This window comes from Tauraco erythrolophus, chromosome 4 (genome assembly GCF_009769465.1).
Source record: "Tauraco erythrolophus isolate bTauEry1 chromosome 4, bTauEry1.pri, whole genome shotgun sequence".
Lineage (NCBI taxonomy): Eukaryota > Metazoa > Chordata > Aves > Musophagiformes > Musophagidae > Tauraco > Tauraco erythrolophus.
This window is the reverse complement of record NC_141468.1, coordinates 15,914,130-15,929,358: the sequence shown is the minus strand read 5'-3', so window position 1 is coordinate 15,929,358 and position 15,229 is coordinate 15,914,130. Positions and strand designations below refer to the sequence as shown.

Sequence of the window (15,229 nt, the reverse complement as noted above, 5' to 3'; positions counted from 1 at the left end):
GGGTATGGTATTCAGACGCTGTCTTCAGGTAATTTTTTTGAGTAATTCTGTTTCTTTGAATCAGAGCATCTGCATTATTCCACTGATATTTCTAAAAAGATTTTTTTTTTCTTGTCATTTTTTATGCAAAAAGCATTAACGTTTCATGTGGAAGCACAAGTGTTATTTTAAATGCTCCTTTTTTGGTTCATGCGTGCAACGAGGTTGAAGTATAGTCAATTTTTAGTAAAAAAATGAACATGATTTTTGTATAATAAATTACTTGGAGGCTGCCCTTGTGATAGTAATAAGTCTCGTGTCAAAAAGTAGCAGCAATGTAAGACATTTATAATGAATGTTTGTATGTGTATGTGCTGCTTGTCAGTAGAGATTATCAGTTAAATTCACTTTAAACTGTATGCACGTTTTTCAATCCAAGGGAATCAATTTTTCATTGTAAGTTAAGAGCTACAATGACATTACTTCTTAATGTTTTAAACTTATTGGAATTGTATTTTCTGTTTTGGAAAAGGTAAGTCAATAGGCTCTATTATACAAAAATTGTAGCAAAAAGTAATTTTAGCCTTGATGTTGGCATTTTTTAAGAATGACTTCATAAATTATCAAAGATAATGTGGACTAACAGCTTTATTTCCATAACTGTGGCTAAAGTTGTTTGAAGTAGATTTTATCTCTTAGAGTTGTGGTGTATCGGAAGTATAGAGGACTCATAAACAATGTCATGCACACACAAATGCTTTTTAACCACCCTATTTTTAGACTCATTCACTTAATCATCGACGAGCAGTTCCAGGCCGTAAAAAACAGTTTGACATCCTTCTAGCTGAACACAAAGCTCGATCCAGGGAAAAAGAAGTTGCAAAAGACAAAGAGCATCCACCATCTGCAAGGGAAAGCTACCAGAGCCAGCCCACACCAGCACAAGACTCTCTGTCAGGATCTTCAGTGAACTCTGGGCAAGAATCTAAAGTAACATCTCCTGCAAAATCTAGACCACCAAATTCTGTACTTCCAAGGTAGGCAAGTCTTCAGTGTGGAATGTTGCATTCTGAAAGTGCTGTAAGAAATGCCATGGTATTTCATACTGCTTATTTTGTAAGCATTTGGTATTTCTTTAGGCTATTGCATGATGAAACATATCAATGTAAGAGTTTATCTTAGCAGTGCAAGGTAGACTACATTTATATTAACCTAAATCTGTCCATGATAGCCTGTGATCTGACTGGGAATGGGGTGAGAAGGAGTCGTGTTCACCCTCTGATCAGAATCTCATACTAACTGCTTTTTTTTTTTGCTAAAACGGTCAGTAATAATTAAGAAAGTTTACATTCGAGTCATTCTGACACTTTTAGGAATAAAATTCTATTTACATGAATCAGGGTAGGTACTGGTGTTGAAATTCTGTACGTTTATGTAGAGTTTTTCTCTGCGAATACTTCACCAGTTACATTAATGGAATGACTTGTAAAAAAAAAAGGTGTAATTTAGTGTAAATGACAATGTAAGCAGCCAGTTCTTAAAACTATTGATTTGAAAGTGTCCATAGCATCTCTTTACTCATTTTGAAGATTTTTCTTGAAAAGGACAAAAACAGTCTTCAGACGCAATGCAGACTTCTAAAGACATCCCTTTAGAAAAACTAGTGTGATGTATTGGATCTACTGAATTCTACTTAACCTCTGGTAGACTTCCCATATGTTTTGTTTCGTTGGCTGGGAGTTTTTTTGATACTAGTTTTGACTGGAGTAGATATGAACAAAACCAACTAGTTAGCTCTATTTATTTTGTTTCATATTTCTTTTCTTTGCAGAAGCCTTCGTCAGGATTCAGTGCCCGTTTTGGGGCTTTTGTACTAAGACAGTCCCTATTTCAAAGAGATATTTGTCGTATTTGCTATCTCAAATCTTACAGAGGCAGCCATGTCCAATGTTTTCTATGTGTTCATCAAGCCTTAGTGAAATTTTATTCATACAATAGCAGAGGTGGGTCTTAAAGGGTTTGAGTGAAAGGACACTGAAAGAATACCTGTAAATAATAAATTACCTGCATAATTCTTGTAAAAGGAGTGACCTTACTCAATCCTTACATAGAAAGGAGCACAGAGGGACAGGCAGACATTGTTTTTAATAGGTGTTACAGTCAAAGAAACAAAGCTGGAATGCGATTCAGTGAGAGGCAGCTAAAGAAACTGCACAGGTAGCGAGTGGTACACGAGAAGGAGGATTTTAGCAGTCATACGTTGTGTTTGTACAATCTACGCTTCTGTTTCTGCTGCAGTGCCTCTGTTCTGTCATCCTGTCTGTTTTTGCAAGTAGCTGTGCCAGAAGAAAGCCTTGCTACTGCTCTGCTGGGAGCCAGCAAGCCTGCAGCTCTGCTGCTGGAAGAGGCTGAGTGCTCCCTGCTCTGCTGAGGCAAAGCTTGCTGGTTTCACGGAAGGTGACTTGGCTTGTTGTGGCTGACTTTTCCTGAAGGCTAAGGACCACTCACACCATCTGTCCCTTACAACAGCACTGCAGCAGTTATTTCTAGCTGATGGACATTGTTGATCAGTCTCTGCTCAGTTCAGAAAAGGACACCTGTACACAGTCTTGGTGACTGCTGTGTCCTGATAGCAGAAACTGACGAGATTGAAGATGATGGTCTTCAGATTTTGCTCAATGCAGACATCTCCTCCAGCCTGAGAGGTCCACGTACATACTTGGTTGTACAGACTGCAATTGGGAATCTTTTTCACTCCCGCTTCTGATCTGATTTGTTTCCAAGCTACTTTTGAAAGGCAAGGCACCATCGTACATCGTACCCTGTGGTGCAAATGCATTCTCACTTTGTTTTACTGGATTTTAGACAAAGGTAAAGAAAACCTACGTGCTGTAAGAGGTCCTCCCAGTTACTTCCCTTACTAATCTAGCTGTAGAGGGTGTCAGCTGAACATTCTTGTTATATTTAGTACACAAATTTCAGTAGTTTTTTGGTAGGAAATAAAATTTCATAACTGGACCCTTGGGATCAATCAAGTAGCGAGTAATGGTGCTGCGTAAGAAGATTATGCACGCCTGATTTTTGTTTGCATTTTTTGTATGCTTTGCCTTTCTCAAGATCTTAAACGGCAGATTTAAAATCTGAGGCAATACAAAGGTGCTTCTGCTAACATTAATGTGATGTTAGCCATGATATATTTCTGACAAGACCAAATGTCAGCTATGCTATATCTTACTTTCCTTCTTGATATGATCATTTCTGGTATAATTTACTTGGGCGCATGACTAGCTAGGTTTGTAGAGCCCTTTGAATGCTGATGATTTAAATGTATTTTCTCCTTCTAGACCATCATCTGCAAATAGCATAAACAGCAACAGTTCTTCAAACCACAGTGGGTACGTACCAGAACTGCCACTGCCTTCCATGGGAGGAGATTTAACGAGCAGATTGTCCAGTGATGAAGGAGAAGCGGATGGCACTGAAGAATCTGAGAAATTAGACTGTCATTTTTCTGGACACCATCCCAGACCTCTTGGGGTATGTGTCTCTCTGGCATGCCTTACCATTATTCTTACGTAATTAGAGAGGGGAGAAAAAATATGTAATTCAGTAAAAATGTAAGGAATTAGGACCTTACGTTCTGAAAACTGAATTCTAAAGAGAACAGGTTTCTAAAGGAAATGGTATGGGTAGGATAAAGTAGGAGCAGAAGACTGCATGTGAGAAACATTGCTAGGTTGCAGGACAGGGTGAGCTGCAGAAAATCAAGTTCTAGTTTTAGGTTTTTCTCTCAGAGGACTGCAACTCAGGTGCAATTCTGCTATTTGAGAAAAGTTGCATTGTTTTAAACGTGGTATGAACAGATCATCTCTTTGTTGCCGTAGTTCTTACAAAACTGTACCTTGCAATTGGTTATAGTTCTGAAAATCATACGGCAGCAAAGGGCTATTACAGTGCTTCATTGATTTTTGTAGTCTTAATTTGAAGCAGTAATTAAATATAATTTGTGTGAGTGTATGTGGACTTAGAAGTTATTACTTCTTTCATCTAAAAGTGGAAAGACTCGGCATAGCCCATCTGCTCTGATGGTGGCTTAAGTGTGTGCTTCTCTGGCAGCTGTTTTTGTCTTTCTTCCATGTTAGCGAAAAATTTCATTTTAAGTAGCAAGAGCTGCCTTGTGGCATTATCTCTGCAGTGCAAATTTGTTTACATGGTACAAACTAAGAAGCAGTGGGAGAACTCTTGAACTTTGGAGCAGGTGGCTCTCATCAAAATGGAGCCAAGGAATAAAATTAATGAAGACTTCACTTATGGGTTTTCCATACGATACGCAGAATGAAATGAACACTGTGATAACTGTGGGACTGTCTGTATTCCCTAGAGCAAAGGAGAACTTGTTACTGTCAGACGTTAGGAAATAAAGTATGAGCTGAACGTAAAATGACTGTCAGAGGAAATTCCGTGTTTGGTTCTTACACAGAAATAAGCATTGTTATAGTCTATATAATACTATGGTATGCAGTAACCTCTTGCTTCCTTGCTACTCTTGTATTCTACTTCATTTTTGCTGACTGCTTCTGTATAAATTTAAAACTAAAGGCTCACTGCATGTGTGTCCACATAATTGAATAAATCGAAGTGCAACCAGTTCTCGTACAGGCATCATCAGTGAGACATGGCTGTCAATAGCCATTTTGGTTTGGGATCCTAGTTCTGTTTCAAGGCAAATCCCACTGACTCCTCGGTTTTTTGAAATCTTAGCATCTCTCCACTGAAGCAGTTACTGATAGTGCAACTGTTCTTAATCCATATCAACGTGAAGTCAGAAAAGATGGTGTGAATCACCTTCAGCACAGTTCTTTTTAACTTGCTAAATTTTGTATGGAAGTGGACTGTTTTCCTTACAGAGTCCCTCTCCCAGCTCGGTGGTGGTACTTGACAGGGAAAAGGCAGTAGCTTCTTAAGCTACCTCTTAGTGGTAACTGATCTGTATCACTGGGAGGTGAGGCTAGTTGATCAACTTAGGTGGCGGCTTTAATTAACCTGTTTAACCTTGTCATGAAAGAGACTTAAGAGTTACCGTCACCACTCACTGTCCATTAAGCTGAAAAGTACTTTAAATAGCTGCTTTTCTTTCCGCTGCATCAGTACCTTCCATGCTCAGCCAGAATTGGTGTGACTTGGTCCCTGCACGATGCAGGGTCGTCTTGTTTTCTGAAGATGGTTTACAATGGGTTTCTCTCATCAAGAGGTGTTGTGGCAGTTCTCTACGTAACGTGAGATCAGTAAGACTGAACTGAAGAAGGGGTAGATTCCTGATTGTACTGTTTCAGTGTAGTAGGACTTTGCAGGAAGTTCTCCAGAGGAAGCAGTGCAAATACTCCAGAGCTCTGCAGAATTCTCAAAATATTTACTACTCCTCTAGATGATTTTCATACACTGCGATGAGTATATCCCGTGCTCTGTTGTAGTGCGGGTGCCACGGACGATAATTTATTTTTTTACCGAAATGTCGTGGGTTTGTTTGTTTATTACATAGATACTAAAGATGCGCCTATTGCACCTTTTTCCTCGTCAGTTATGTTTTTATTCCTGTTACACAGTTATGAGATTTAACATGCATGTGTAACTGTCTGTCTGAGGCAATAAGAGTAGTTTTAGCCAGAATTGCTCCTCTCTCAGTACCTCAGCATTTATATTCTTTCCGCATGTAGGTACCTGATAGTAAACTGACGTGGTAGCGGAGTATGAAGTATGCTTGGCACTAAGCTGAAACATTATGCATATATTTCGTACATCATGCAAAAAGTATTTATGCTGCAGATAGTGAAAAACGCCTTTTTAAAGGTGTTTTAAATGCATGATGCAAACTACAAAGATGTTCCTTGATCTATAAATGATAATTATTTTATAATGTAGAATTTTTTTTTAATAAACAATGTTGAAATTTCTTTCAGTTTTGTTCATATGGCAGTCGCTTAATGGGAAGAGGGTACTATGTCTTTGACAGAAGATGGGACCATTTTCGATTCGCACTAAACTCCATGGTAGAAAAACACTTGAACTCACAGATGTGGAAGTAAGTGGGATTTTTACACTTGGTGGGTAGTTTAACATTTTTAATTCTGTAAAACTTCTAAATTAAACACTCCATGGGACGGTTTTGTAAAATAACCTCTGTATTAAGACATAGCAGTACTACGAGTACAAATTTTCTCTTCTCTGTTAGGGAATATGCAGCATAACAGAACAATCTCCTATTCTGATGTTGATTTCTGCCAGATTTAGAATCATAGAATCATAGAATGGTTAGGGTTGGAAGGGACCTCAAAGATCATCTAGTTCCAACCCCCCTGCCATGGGCAGGGAAATCCTCCACTACACCAGGTTGCCCAAAGCCTCATCCAACCTGGCCTTGAACATCTCCAGGGATGGGGCATCCACAACTTCTCTGGGCAACCTGTTCCAGTACCTCACCACCCTCAATGTAAAGAATTTCTTTCTTATATCTAACCTAAATCTGCCCTCTTTCAGTTTAAATCCATTGCCCCTTGTCCTATTACTACACATCTTTGTAGTAGGACCTTTTTTTCAGTCCTTCTGAATCTGAGGAGGAATAATTCAGTAGTTCTGTTAACTTTACTTGAAAGCATTAAAGCTCAGTGTTTTCTGGATTTGGAGATATGTTTTGATATCACACTGTTTTATAACACACAGGTTAGATTTTGCCTAGGTTTTTATACCTGTATCATGTACCCAGATCACCCATTCAGACTTTGCTCTGTAAGACTTGTGCTGTAAGATAAGGAACTCAGAACACATTTGCCTGTGCGTAAGATGGAACATGACAGTTTTCTAGTCCATAGTGCCCTTGCTGGCTTTGGGGTCTTAAAATTCTGATTATTACTCACTGTTGAAGCACCTCTGTCTAATGTATTCAGGTTCCAAGCACTATAGGCTTTGACTACACAGATACATTAAAATAGACTGCACTTCTAAAAAACATGCTAATTCTTTTTTTTTTTTTTAAATACTTGAAAAGCTCATGGCATCTGCAGATAGGTTTGATTTTGGGGGATATTCTGCTACAAAGTATGCGTTCTTCTTCCAATGTAATCACACTAAAGTGCAGTGTTTCATGTCACTGTTTATTATCAGGACTGTGTTATATTCATTGGATGCCAGCCATTAAATAAACAAGGTTTGATTTTTATTTAAATATATTTTTGAAACACTAAAGCTTGGCTTGTCTGACTAACCTGGTAACTTGATGATAACAGTGCTACTGTTCTGGGAGACATAGTTTGGAAATGGTTGGGTTTGCTGTAAAAGGGCCAGTTTTGTGTCTTTTTAGAGACAGATCTCACTTGATCTGCAAAGGGTTCCTCTCTTCTACTTTGTGAATTTGGCTGTTAACTAGTGTCTAGTCACCTTCTAGAAATAAAACTAATTTGGTTTCCTTAAATAGAAAGTTTTAAACTTGTTGTCTATTGGCTTTGTTTGTCAGGAGAAAAGATACTCAGGCATCTGAGAAAATGTGTCACTAGTACCACTACTGTCGTGAAAAACAAAAATAACCTCTACAGTAGTTATATGATACAAGAAATAAACGGGCCTCATCCTGCTCCCACTAAATCCAATTGTAAATGTTTTCCCAAATTCTAGCTGTTTATGTAATCTCTAATATTTTAATGAATTCCATCCGTACTTACTTGTCTGTGTAACACAGGAAGCTCACAGTGCTTAACCCCTATTTTACTCTTCTATTGTTCTCAACCCTCCTCTGGACTCATCTTTTCCTGTCTTCCCCACACAGGGGTATGCATAAAGCTGTTGTTTTATAACCAGTGCTGGTGCAGCTCTGTAGCTGCAGCTCATCCAGCTGAGACAAAGTGTAAAAGGATGCAAGGCCGTATTTTGAGAACGATAATAACATTTGCAAAGTGCTTTTTATCTCTAGTTCTCAATGTACTTTACAAAGGTGGGTACGAATTATTGGCCCTTCTTTAAAAATAAACTGAGGAACGGATCTGATAAGCAGCTTTGTTCGTGAAGCAAGTCACAGGCAGTAGAACTTCCTTGTTTCTGGCTGCATGGACTGTGTGTAATCCCTTATATAATTGTGCCGTAAACAGTTTTCTCTCACACAGTCTCCATAGGAAGAATACCAGGAGAGAACACTTGTAATTAGGATTTGATTTATGATAAAACAGCACACCCAGTGCTGCTCTTTTATCATACTTCTTTGAGGGCAAGAGTAAGCCTTTAAAAACTGAAAAGGTGTCAGGAGTGAGGATAACAAGGGCAGAATTATGGTGATGTACGGCTTCTTAACAAAGAGAAATAGGATTAAACTGTGAATTAAATTTTAGTCTAAATAATGAGAAAAGCTCACATGATGTTTTTCCAAGAGGTGTTATGGAAGTCTGGTTCTTTGTTAACACTGGACTAGATAAAATAATAGAAGATGGTGTCTGAATGGAAAGGAAGTCGAATACATTCTGCTAATTTCACAAGTAATATTAAATTTTATTCTCAGAATAGTGTTCAACTAGTTATCAAGCATCGTTTAATACTCTGTCAATTTTTTTTATATCAGTGAAATTAATCAATAACTTAGTTAATCCTGTCTAACCAGCTCTCAAATGAGCTGTTGGGAATAGCACTGCATTGGGAAAGGGATGCACTTTCCTCTTTAAGTTCAGTGATTAAGTGCTTTGCAAACCCCCAAAGTGGCTCGTTTACTGCCCCCATCAGATCTAACCTGGGAGTTTAGGTTGATATTGAAACTGTTCCACAACTTGAACTTTCAAATAAAACATATGCAATGAATGAAACATAGTGACTAGAATGTTTATAGATCCCGCCATCAGGTGTTTTATTTACATTTTTAATTGTTTGTAAAATAGGAGAGGAAAAAAGGAAATTAAATTTGTAATAAAGTGATTAAATTGTAACACTGTGCACTTAATTGCTACATGGGGCACTCCTGCTGAAGTGGAGCTGAGTTCTGGTGGTTTAACTGAGTTACACAGTTTAGAGCTCATGTGCCATGACAGAATATTACAGGGAAAATTACCCTGCATGGTTCTTCACCTAATCATCTTCTATTAGGTCTCCGCAGCCTTCGCAGATTTAATATGCCTCATTCCAGAATTAATTTTTAGGAAAGTATGCTTCATGACCTAGCTTTCCTGAATCCTTACAATATTAAAACACACGTGTTTTGAGTTTTGTTGTTTATATTAAATCCCAAAGAACGTCATAATGGAATTGCAAGTTTAAAAAGAGAGGGGAAAAATCAGAAGTGAAAGTGATTTTAGGCTGTTGAAGAATGCAGAGCTGATTTTGAACTGTGAATATTAAAATATATGTGATTGGTAGAATAGGAATCAAGATTAGAATGAACTAGATTTGCCTTTTTTAATATGTTGGTCCTTCCCAGAAATCATTTCCTATTTGCATTGTTTGGATGGAATTTTTTATGTATCTAAAACTTCTCTTTCTTTTTTTTTCCACCCCTCTTCTCTATTTAGGAAAATTCCTCCTGCGGCAGATAGTCCCATGCCTTCCCCAGCAGCACATGTCTCCACTCCTTTTCCAGCATCAGTCTTGCAGCCTTTCAGCAACCCCAGTGCGGTGTATATTCCTTCAACACCTATCAGTTCAAGAATTACTTCTTCTTCTTACATAATGACATCAGCCATGTTATCAAATGCAGCCTTTGTGACAACGTCAGATACGAATTCCATTATGTCACACACTACAGCTTTTCCTCACGTGGCTGCAAGCCTAAGTATCATGGACTCAACTTTTAAGGCACCATCAGCTGTGTCACCAGTGCCAGCAGTCATCCCTTCCCCATCCCACAAGCCATCCAAAACAAAAACCAGCAAATCCTCAAAAGTGAAAGACCTGTCATCTCGGAGTGATGAGTCTTCAAGTAACAAAAAGAAAAAGCCGCAGTCGTCGTCCTCGTCATCATCATCATCGTCCTCATTATCTTTGCAGACATCTTCCTCGTCTTCGTTTTCAGGGTCCCACAAAAAGAACTGTGTCCTGAACCCCAGTTCGACTTTGAACTCCTATCAGGCTACATCTTCCTATAACAGTATGTCTGTGCACAATACAAATAACGGAACAAGCCCACTCAGTGCCAAATCGGAGCCCTCAGGACGGACTTCATTATCAAGTAGTTCAACAGACTCAGTGAAACACATGAGCATGGTCGTAAGCAGTATTGACTCTTCTAATCTGTCTGTATCTTCTCTTGTGCACCACTCAGGGGACCACTCCCTGGGAGCACATAATGCAGTGTCTTCTCTACCCCTTTCTTTCGACAAATCAGAAGGAAAAAAACGTAAAAACTCTAGTTCTAGTAGCAAAGCCTGTAAAATCACTAAAATGCCTGGTATGAATAGTGTTCATAGAAAGAGCACTGCCAACCTTATTTCTGCGGTGCCAGATCCTACAAGCAGCTCCATCTCTCGGCAGGTAAGGGACTCTTCCAGTTATTTTTTTGCAGGTCATGTCTGACTTACTTGAAATACTTCATACATTCTGAAAAGAAAATACTGTGTTTGCTTCAGATTGTTTTTCCTCACGTGACTTACATTCTAGGTTAATACGGAAACATATTTGTATTTGTTTTGTACCAATCCTAGAAAGATGCTTTGAGAGTTAAAAAAAAATATATAGAGACTTTTTTACAATATTTCATGAGGAGTTTTTTTATTCAATTAATAAAGCAGCCATTTGTATCTTTGAAAGTAAAATTGAATGTCCAAAATTAATTTCTAAAAATTATTTATCCAATTTCAGATCTTAATTCTCATCTCTGAAATAAATTGTGTCATTAAAACAGGAAGACAAGAGTCAGCATTTCTGTTTGTTTCTTTTCCCAAACTTATTGATGATTCATCTTTTAATGTTATGCAAGTCTCCTCATTTCTCTTACGTAAAATGCTTGCATCTACCTTCCCTGTGGGGAAGAGTCCGAGATGCCTGACCTCAGATGCTGTTTCCTGTTTGAAACTGGAAAAATTAAGAAATTAAGATGCTAACCAGATGACCTTTAGTGGACATTCGGTTATCGTTTTTAGGGTGCATGTGCTCAGGGTTCAGAAGTCAGTGCATCAGGTAAGGTTACACACTCTTACTTCATTGTCAGTAGCAATAGAGCTTGGACTTCTCCTTCAGTGATGATATATAAGGACAAAAGTATATATGAAGTAAAATTTGGTGGAAGTACTGCCAATACGATCTTTGTGATGATCTACTATTTCCTTCTGCTACTGTGTCCAGTGCAGTGCAATGCACAGAAAACAAAGCTTGGCCCTGGCTTCTGGAAAACAAAACCATAGTAAATAGAATATCTCACAAAATCTAAAGGTAGCTTAGGAGATTTTTTCATCTGTTTCTGCACTGCTGTGAAAATCTCATTTCCGAAGGATATTGCGCATAAAATGGAATTTGGAAACAAAGAGGGTAAGATCTCAGGCAAGACAGTGCATAGGTAATAGCAGACAGAAATGGGAGTGGCAGAAGGGAATAAACAACTTCTAAGACTGGTATAGCCAACAGATTGAAGGTCCCAAAGAATGGTTTAGCAGGTATATTTTCTCTTCCCTACTTCCAGCAGAGGTGCAACTGAGATTACTTGTTCGAGTTTGAAAATGGATAATGGCATTGTCTCTCTATTTTAAGCCTTTTAAATGTGTCCTACAATGAAAACTAATCTTTAAGTCACTAAAATCAGTGGAGGTTGCTGTAAATTCTTCGTCCTGTCACACACATGATTTTTGAGATATGATTAAATTGTCCCGAGATACACTATCTCAAGCAGGAAGAAAAAGTAAGTACAAATTGTTATTTTGGAACAAACATTGGTAGTAGGAAATGGATTGTATCCTCTTTTCACAATACATAGACTGTGTCTGTAGCTAGTGCAGTCTGAGGAAGTCTTATAGATACACGCAGGAGGTCCTGAGTTCAAACTCGGACTCCCTTAGTGATTAAATCTGTTCCTGTGAGACATTCCTGTTCCAGTTCGTGATGTGTTTCAGCGTGTTGCATGGTAATGGAAGTAAATAATCCAGAAGGAATCAAATTAGAGTTTTTTTCTGAATATTTGTAAATATCTGAGTAGTACTAATAATTTTTCCTTAAGTAAAAGGTTAAATATATTTAATATGTGTTGATATATAGATTTTTGAACATAATGGTTTTATATACATGTACAGGTGCATACACATAGATATGTATACATGCATGTGTGTGTGCATATGCGTAAAAGTTGGTCACACTTTTATACTGCTGGTCTTTGGAGCTACACTAGTAATCAAAAATACGAGGTAAAGTGAAGTTGATTGTATTTCAGACGTCTGGCTGGCAGCTAATTGTTTTTGTGAAGACGGTACTGAGTTGTGTGTGGTAACAAAATAAGACATTTCCTACTGTTTATTTGTGCTATAAGTAAATGAAATTTGTACCCAATTAAGCACATGGGTCAATTAATATTACATACTCTACATGTGAATATTAAAACTCTGGAGAATACATCACTTGAAATCACTTTTAAGCTCTACTGTTTTGACTTGCTGCATTCTAGAAATGCAGTCGCAGTAAAAATACCACCAAAAAAGAAAGTCAGTATTACTTAAAATCTTTCTCTTATTCCCTCATGTAATTGAGCAAATTAAATTAAGAGACTAAGAACAGAGAAAAGCTCAAGTGACTGGAGATAGGCTCAGGTGGGTTTTTTTCTAGTTCAGTTCAAGTCTGGTCTGGGTAGATAGCAACTGGAAGTGTTAACCGTTGGGTTTTGAAATACACTTTATTTTTGAAAGAAAAAAAGGGACTCAAGTCCTGGCCTCACTCTAATCCTTTTGAAATTATGTTCCTGTCATCAAAGACCCAAGACAACTGGGAATCTTACTTTCTTAGTTTCCCTGAGTGCTGTCAGTGTTCAGTGTGTCTGAATCACCCTTCTGTCCCGGAGCGCTGCCCTTCCAGCTCCGAATGAAGACGGGATGGTACTGCCACGAGCCCGGTACTGCCACGAGCCCAGTGCTGCAAGCTGTGCGGCTCCTCGCTTTGCCTTACGGAGTCAGGCTGTTAGTCGTTGGAGCACTGCGTGAATGAAGCCTAGAGAGGTATATTGCCTCTGACAATTCTAGGATTTCAGCGAGTCCATTTCTCAGTTGCTATTTTTCCATTTAAAAGATGGATGTGTATTGTATTATGAAAGGATTTTATGAGTATTATGATGGTGGATGTAGAGAAGAAACATTCGTCACGATGTTCTGAATGGATAGGAAAGATTTTACAAGGTTGTGTATCTTTAGTCAAGACTTGTACATTGAAGAAAAGCTTGATGTGGCACGTTACTACCTAGAGAAAGACAGCTGTGGCATGCAAAGCAACGAGCTAAAGGGAGCAGGCTGGGCAGAGGCCTACCCTTTTAATCTTTGTGCACCACGGGAACTGCCTTCAGAATTGGCTGGAAATAAAAACTTTACATGTTTCTTCTGGATAGAATGTGAAAAGAGAAGACTGTTTTGAACAGTCACTGGGTGAGAAAGGGCAGATATGGAGAGGGAGACAAAGACTACCTTACTCTATATACATGAAAGGGCAAAATAACAGATGATGTTGCAGATGGGAAGGAGAAAACTATCATGTTGGTGAAAACCCTGTCAGCCTCTGCCACAGTCCCATCTATGCAGTAAGAAACTTGCGTTTCTCACTGTTTAGAAAACAGGTCCTTGCTACTGCCCCATCAAATGATGAAAGCTGATGTTACCTGAAGTCCATTGACCTTGTGAATATGCAAAATCCAGTCACCTGTCATTTGCAGGCAGGTGCCTGTGGTTAGTTTTTATCAGCCTTGTAACCCCTGAGGAACTGCTCCTCTGACTCAACAGCTGTCTGCCCCTCTTCTATCGCAACAGAAACATCTACGCTATGTTTATGGATCGTTGTAGAAAACCCTAAGACAGACTGCTCCTGCAGAGTGCTGATCTCTCAAGCATTGAAATAGCAGATTGAATAGTGCAATATTTTAACCAAGAACTTTTAAAATGTATGTATATGTACTATCGATCTGCATGCATTCCCAAAGAAGTTCTCCAATGCAGTAAATTGATACAATTGCAAATTTAAACCTCTGGAGTTTGATTCTTCTGGTTAATATTTGCTTTATTGAGCAATAATAAATGAAGACTCTGTATGGAAGAAAGTGGAATAAATTAGGACATGCTGTGGTGATTGGCCACTTGCTTTAAACTCTGGGGAGTGGGGAAGGTCCACTGGGAGAAGTCTGTGGCCTTGAGCACTCTGTGCTCTCTCAATTGCCGACTCGACGCACCAAGTGGCTCCGATAACTAGAGAAACGAGCGTTTCGGTCTAGAGAGGTGGGGGTTTACAATCTCTTATTCCCCAGTGACTGTTTTTTGTGTTATTTTCTGACCTGTGATAGTATTTATATGCCTTTTAAGAGTTTATTTAAAGTATACATGCTCTGAGAGATAATTATGATTCTATCTGAAGAAGTGCGTCTTTTGCAATTGCAAAATACCAGTGTTCCAAATGCAAAGCAATTAGTGCCACTTTCCACAGGAAAGGGAAGGCCATTACCAACATCTGCATTCAACTGACAAATATGCCTCTCACTACTGCTCAATTAATGTCTTTCAGATTGGAAAAAATAGCAGTGTAGCTTTGTCACAATCCAGTCCTTCGAGTACATCAAACCCCGTACACAACAGACAAGTAAGTTGCTTTAAAAAAAAAAAAAAAAAATTATACTTAAGTAGTCTGTAAGCAGTTTTGAAATACTTTATGTTCTATAACCTCAAAATACAATTTCTTATGAATACAGTTCTTCATAGAAGCTGTCTTTCATGAACTAATATTAGATTTCTCCTTCCAGTTTTTTTTCCAGCTATTTTCCCCTCTGAGATTTCAGAATAACAAGTTTTCTGCTTGTTTTTCACCACCTGTAATATGCCTCAGGTTGGCTTATGTGCTGCTCACTGACTGTTGCTTTGGTGATACAAACTCAGCAGCAACAGAATCTGTGCAGGATCCAGCTGAACTGATGTGGTTTTTCTGTCCAACTTCCCCTGCTGAGCGAGATGGCACCGCAGAGTCCCCAAACTGGCACAGAGGGACAGGATTTAAAAATAGGCCAAAAGTGAAAGCAGCAAAGGGAGAACAGGAACAGGATAGAGAAGACAGGGCACTTGGC

At 38.6% G+C, this 15,229-nt stretch overlaps 1 protein-coding gene across 11 annotated transcripts in view; it reads left to right on the top strand.

Annotated features, from left to right (window-relative positions):
- Positions 1–15,229, top strand: part of ATXN7L1 (ataxin 7 like 1) — a 119,344-nt gene that overhangs the window by 98,651 nt on the left and 5,464 nt on the right. For 10 of the 11 annotated variants that reach the window (XM_086610162.1, XM_086610161.1, XM_086610152.1 and 7 more), the window contains 5 exons: positions 760–1,016; positions 3,324–3,516; positions 5,937–6,058; positions 9,516–10,473; positions 14,677–14,751. In XM_086610162.1, coding sequence (XP_086466288.1) covers positions 760–1,016; positions 3,324–3,516; positions 5,937–6,058; positions 9,516–10,473; positions 14,677–14,751 — 1,605 coding nt within the window. Of the gene's footprint in view, positions 1–759; positions 1,017–3,323; positions 3,517–5,936; positions 6,059–9,515; positions 10,474–12,924; positions 13,032–14,676; positions 14,752–15,229 lie in introns of those variants that run through there. The other variant, XM_086610158.1, reaches the window with a different exon arrangement.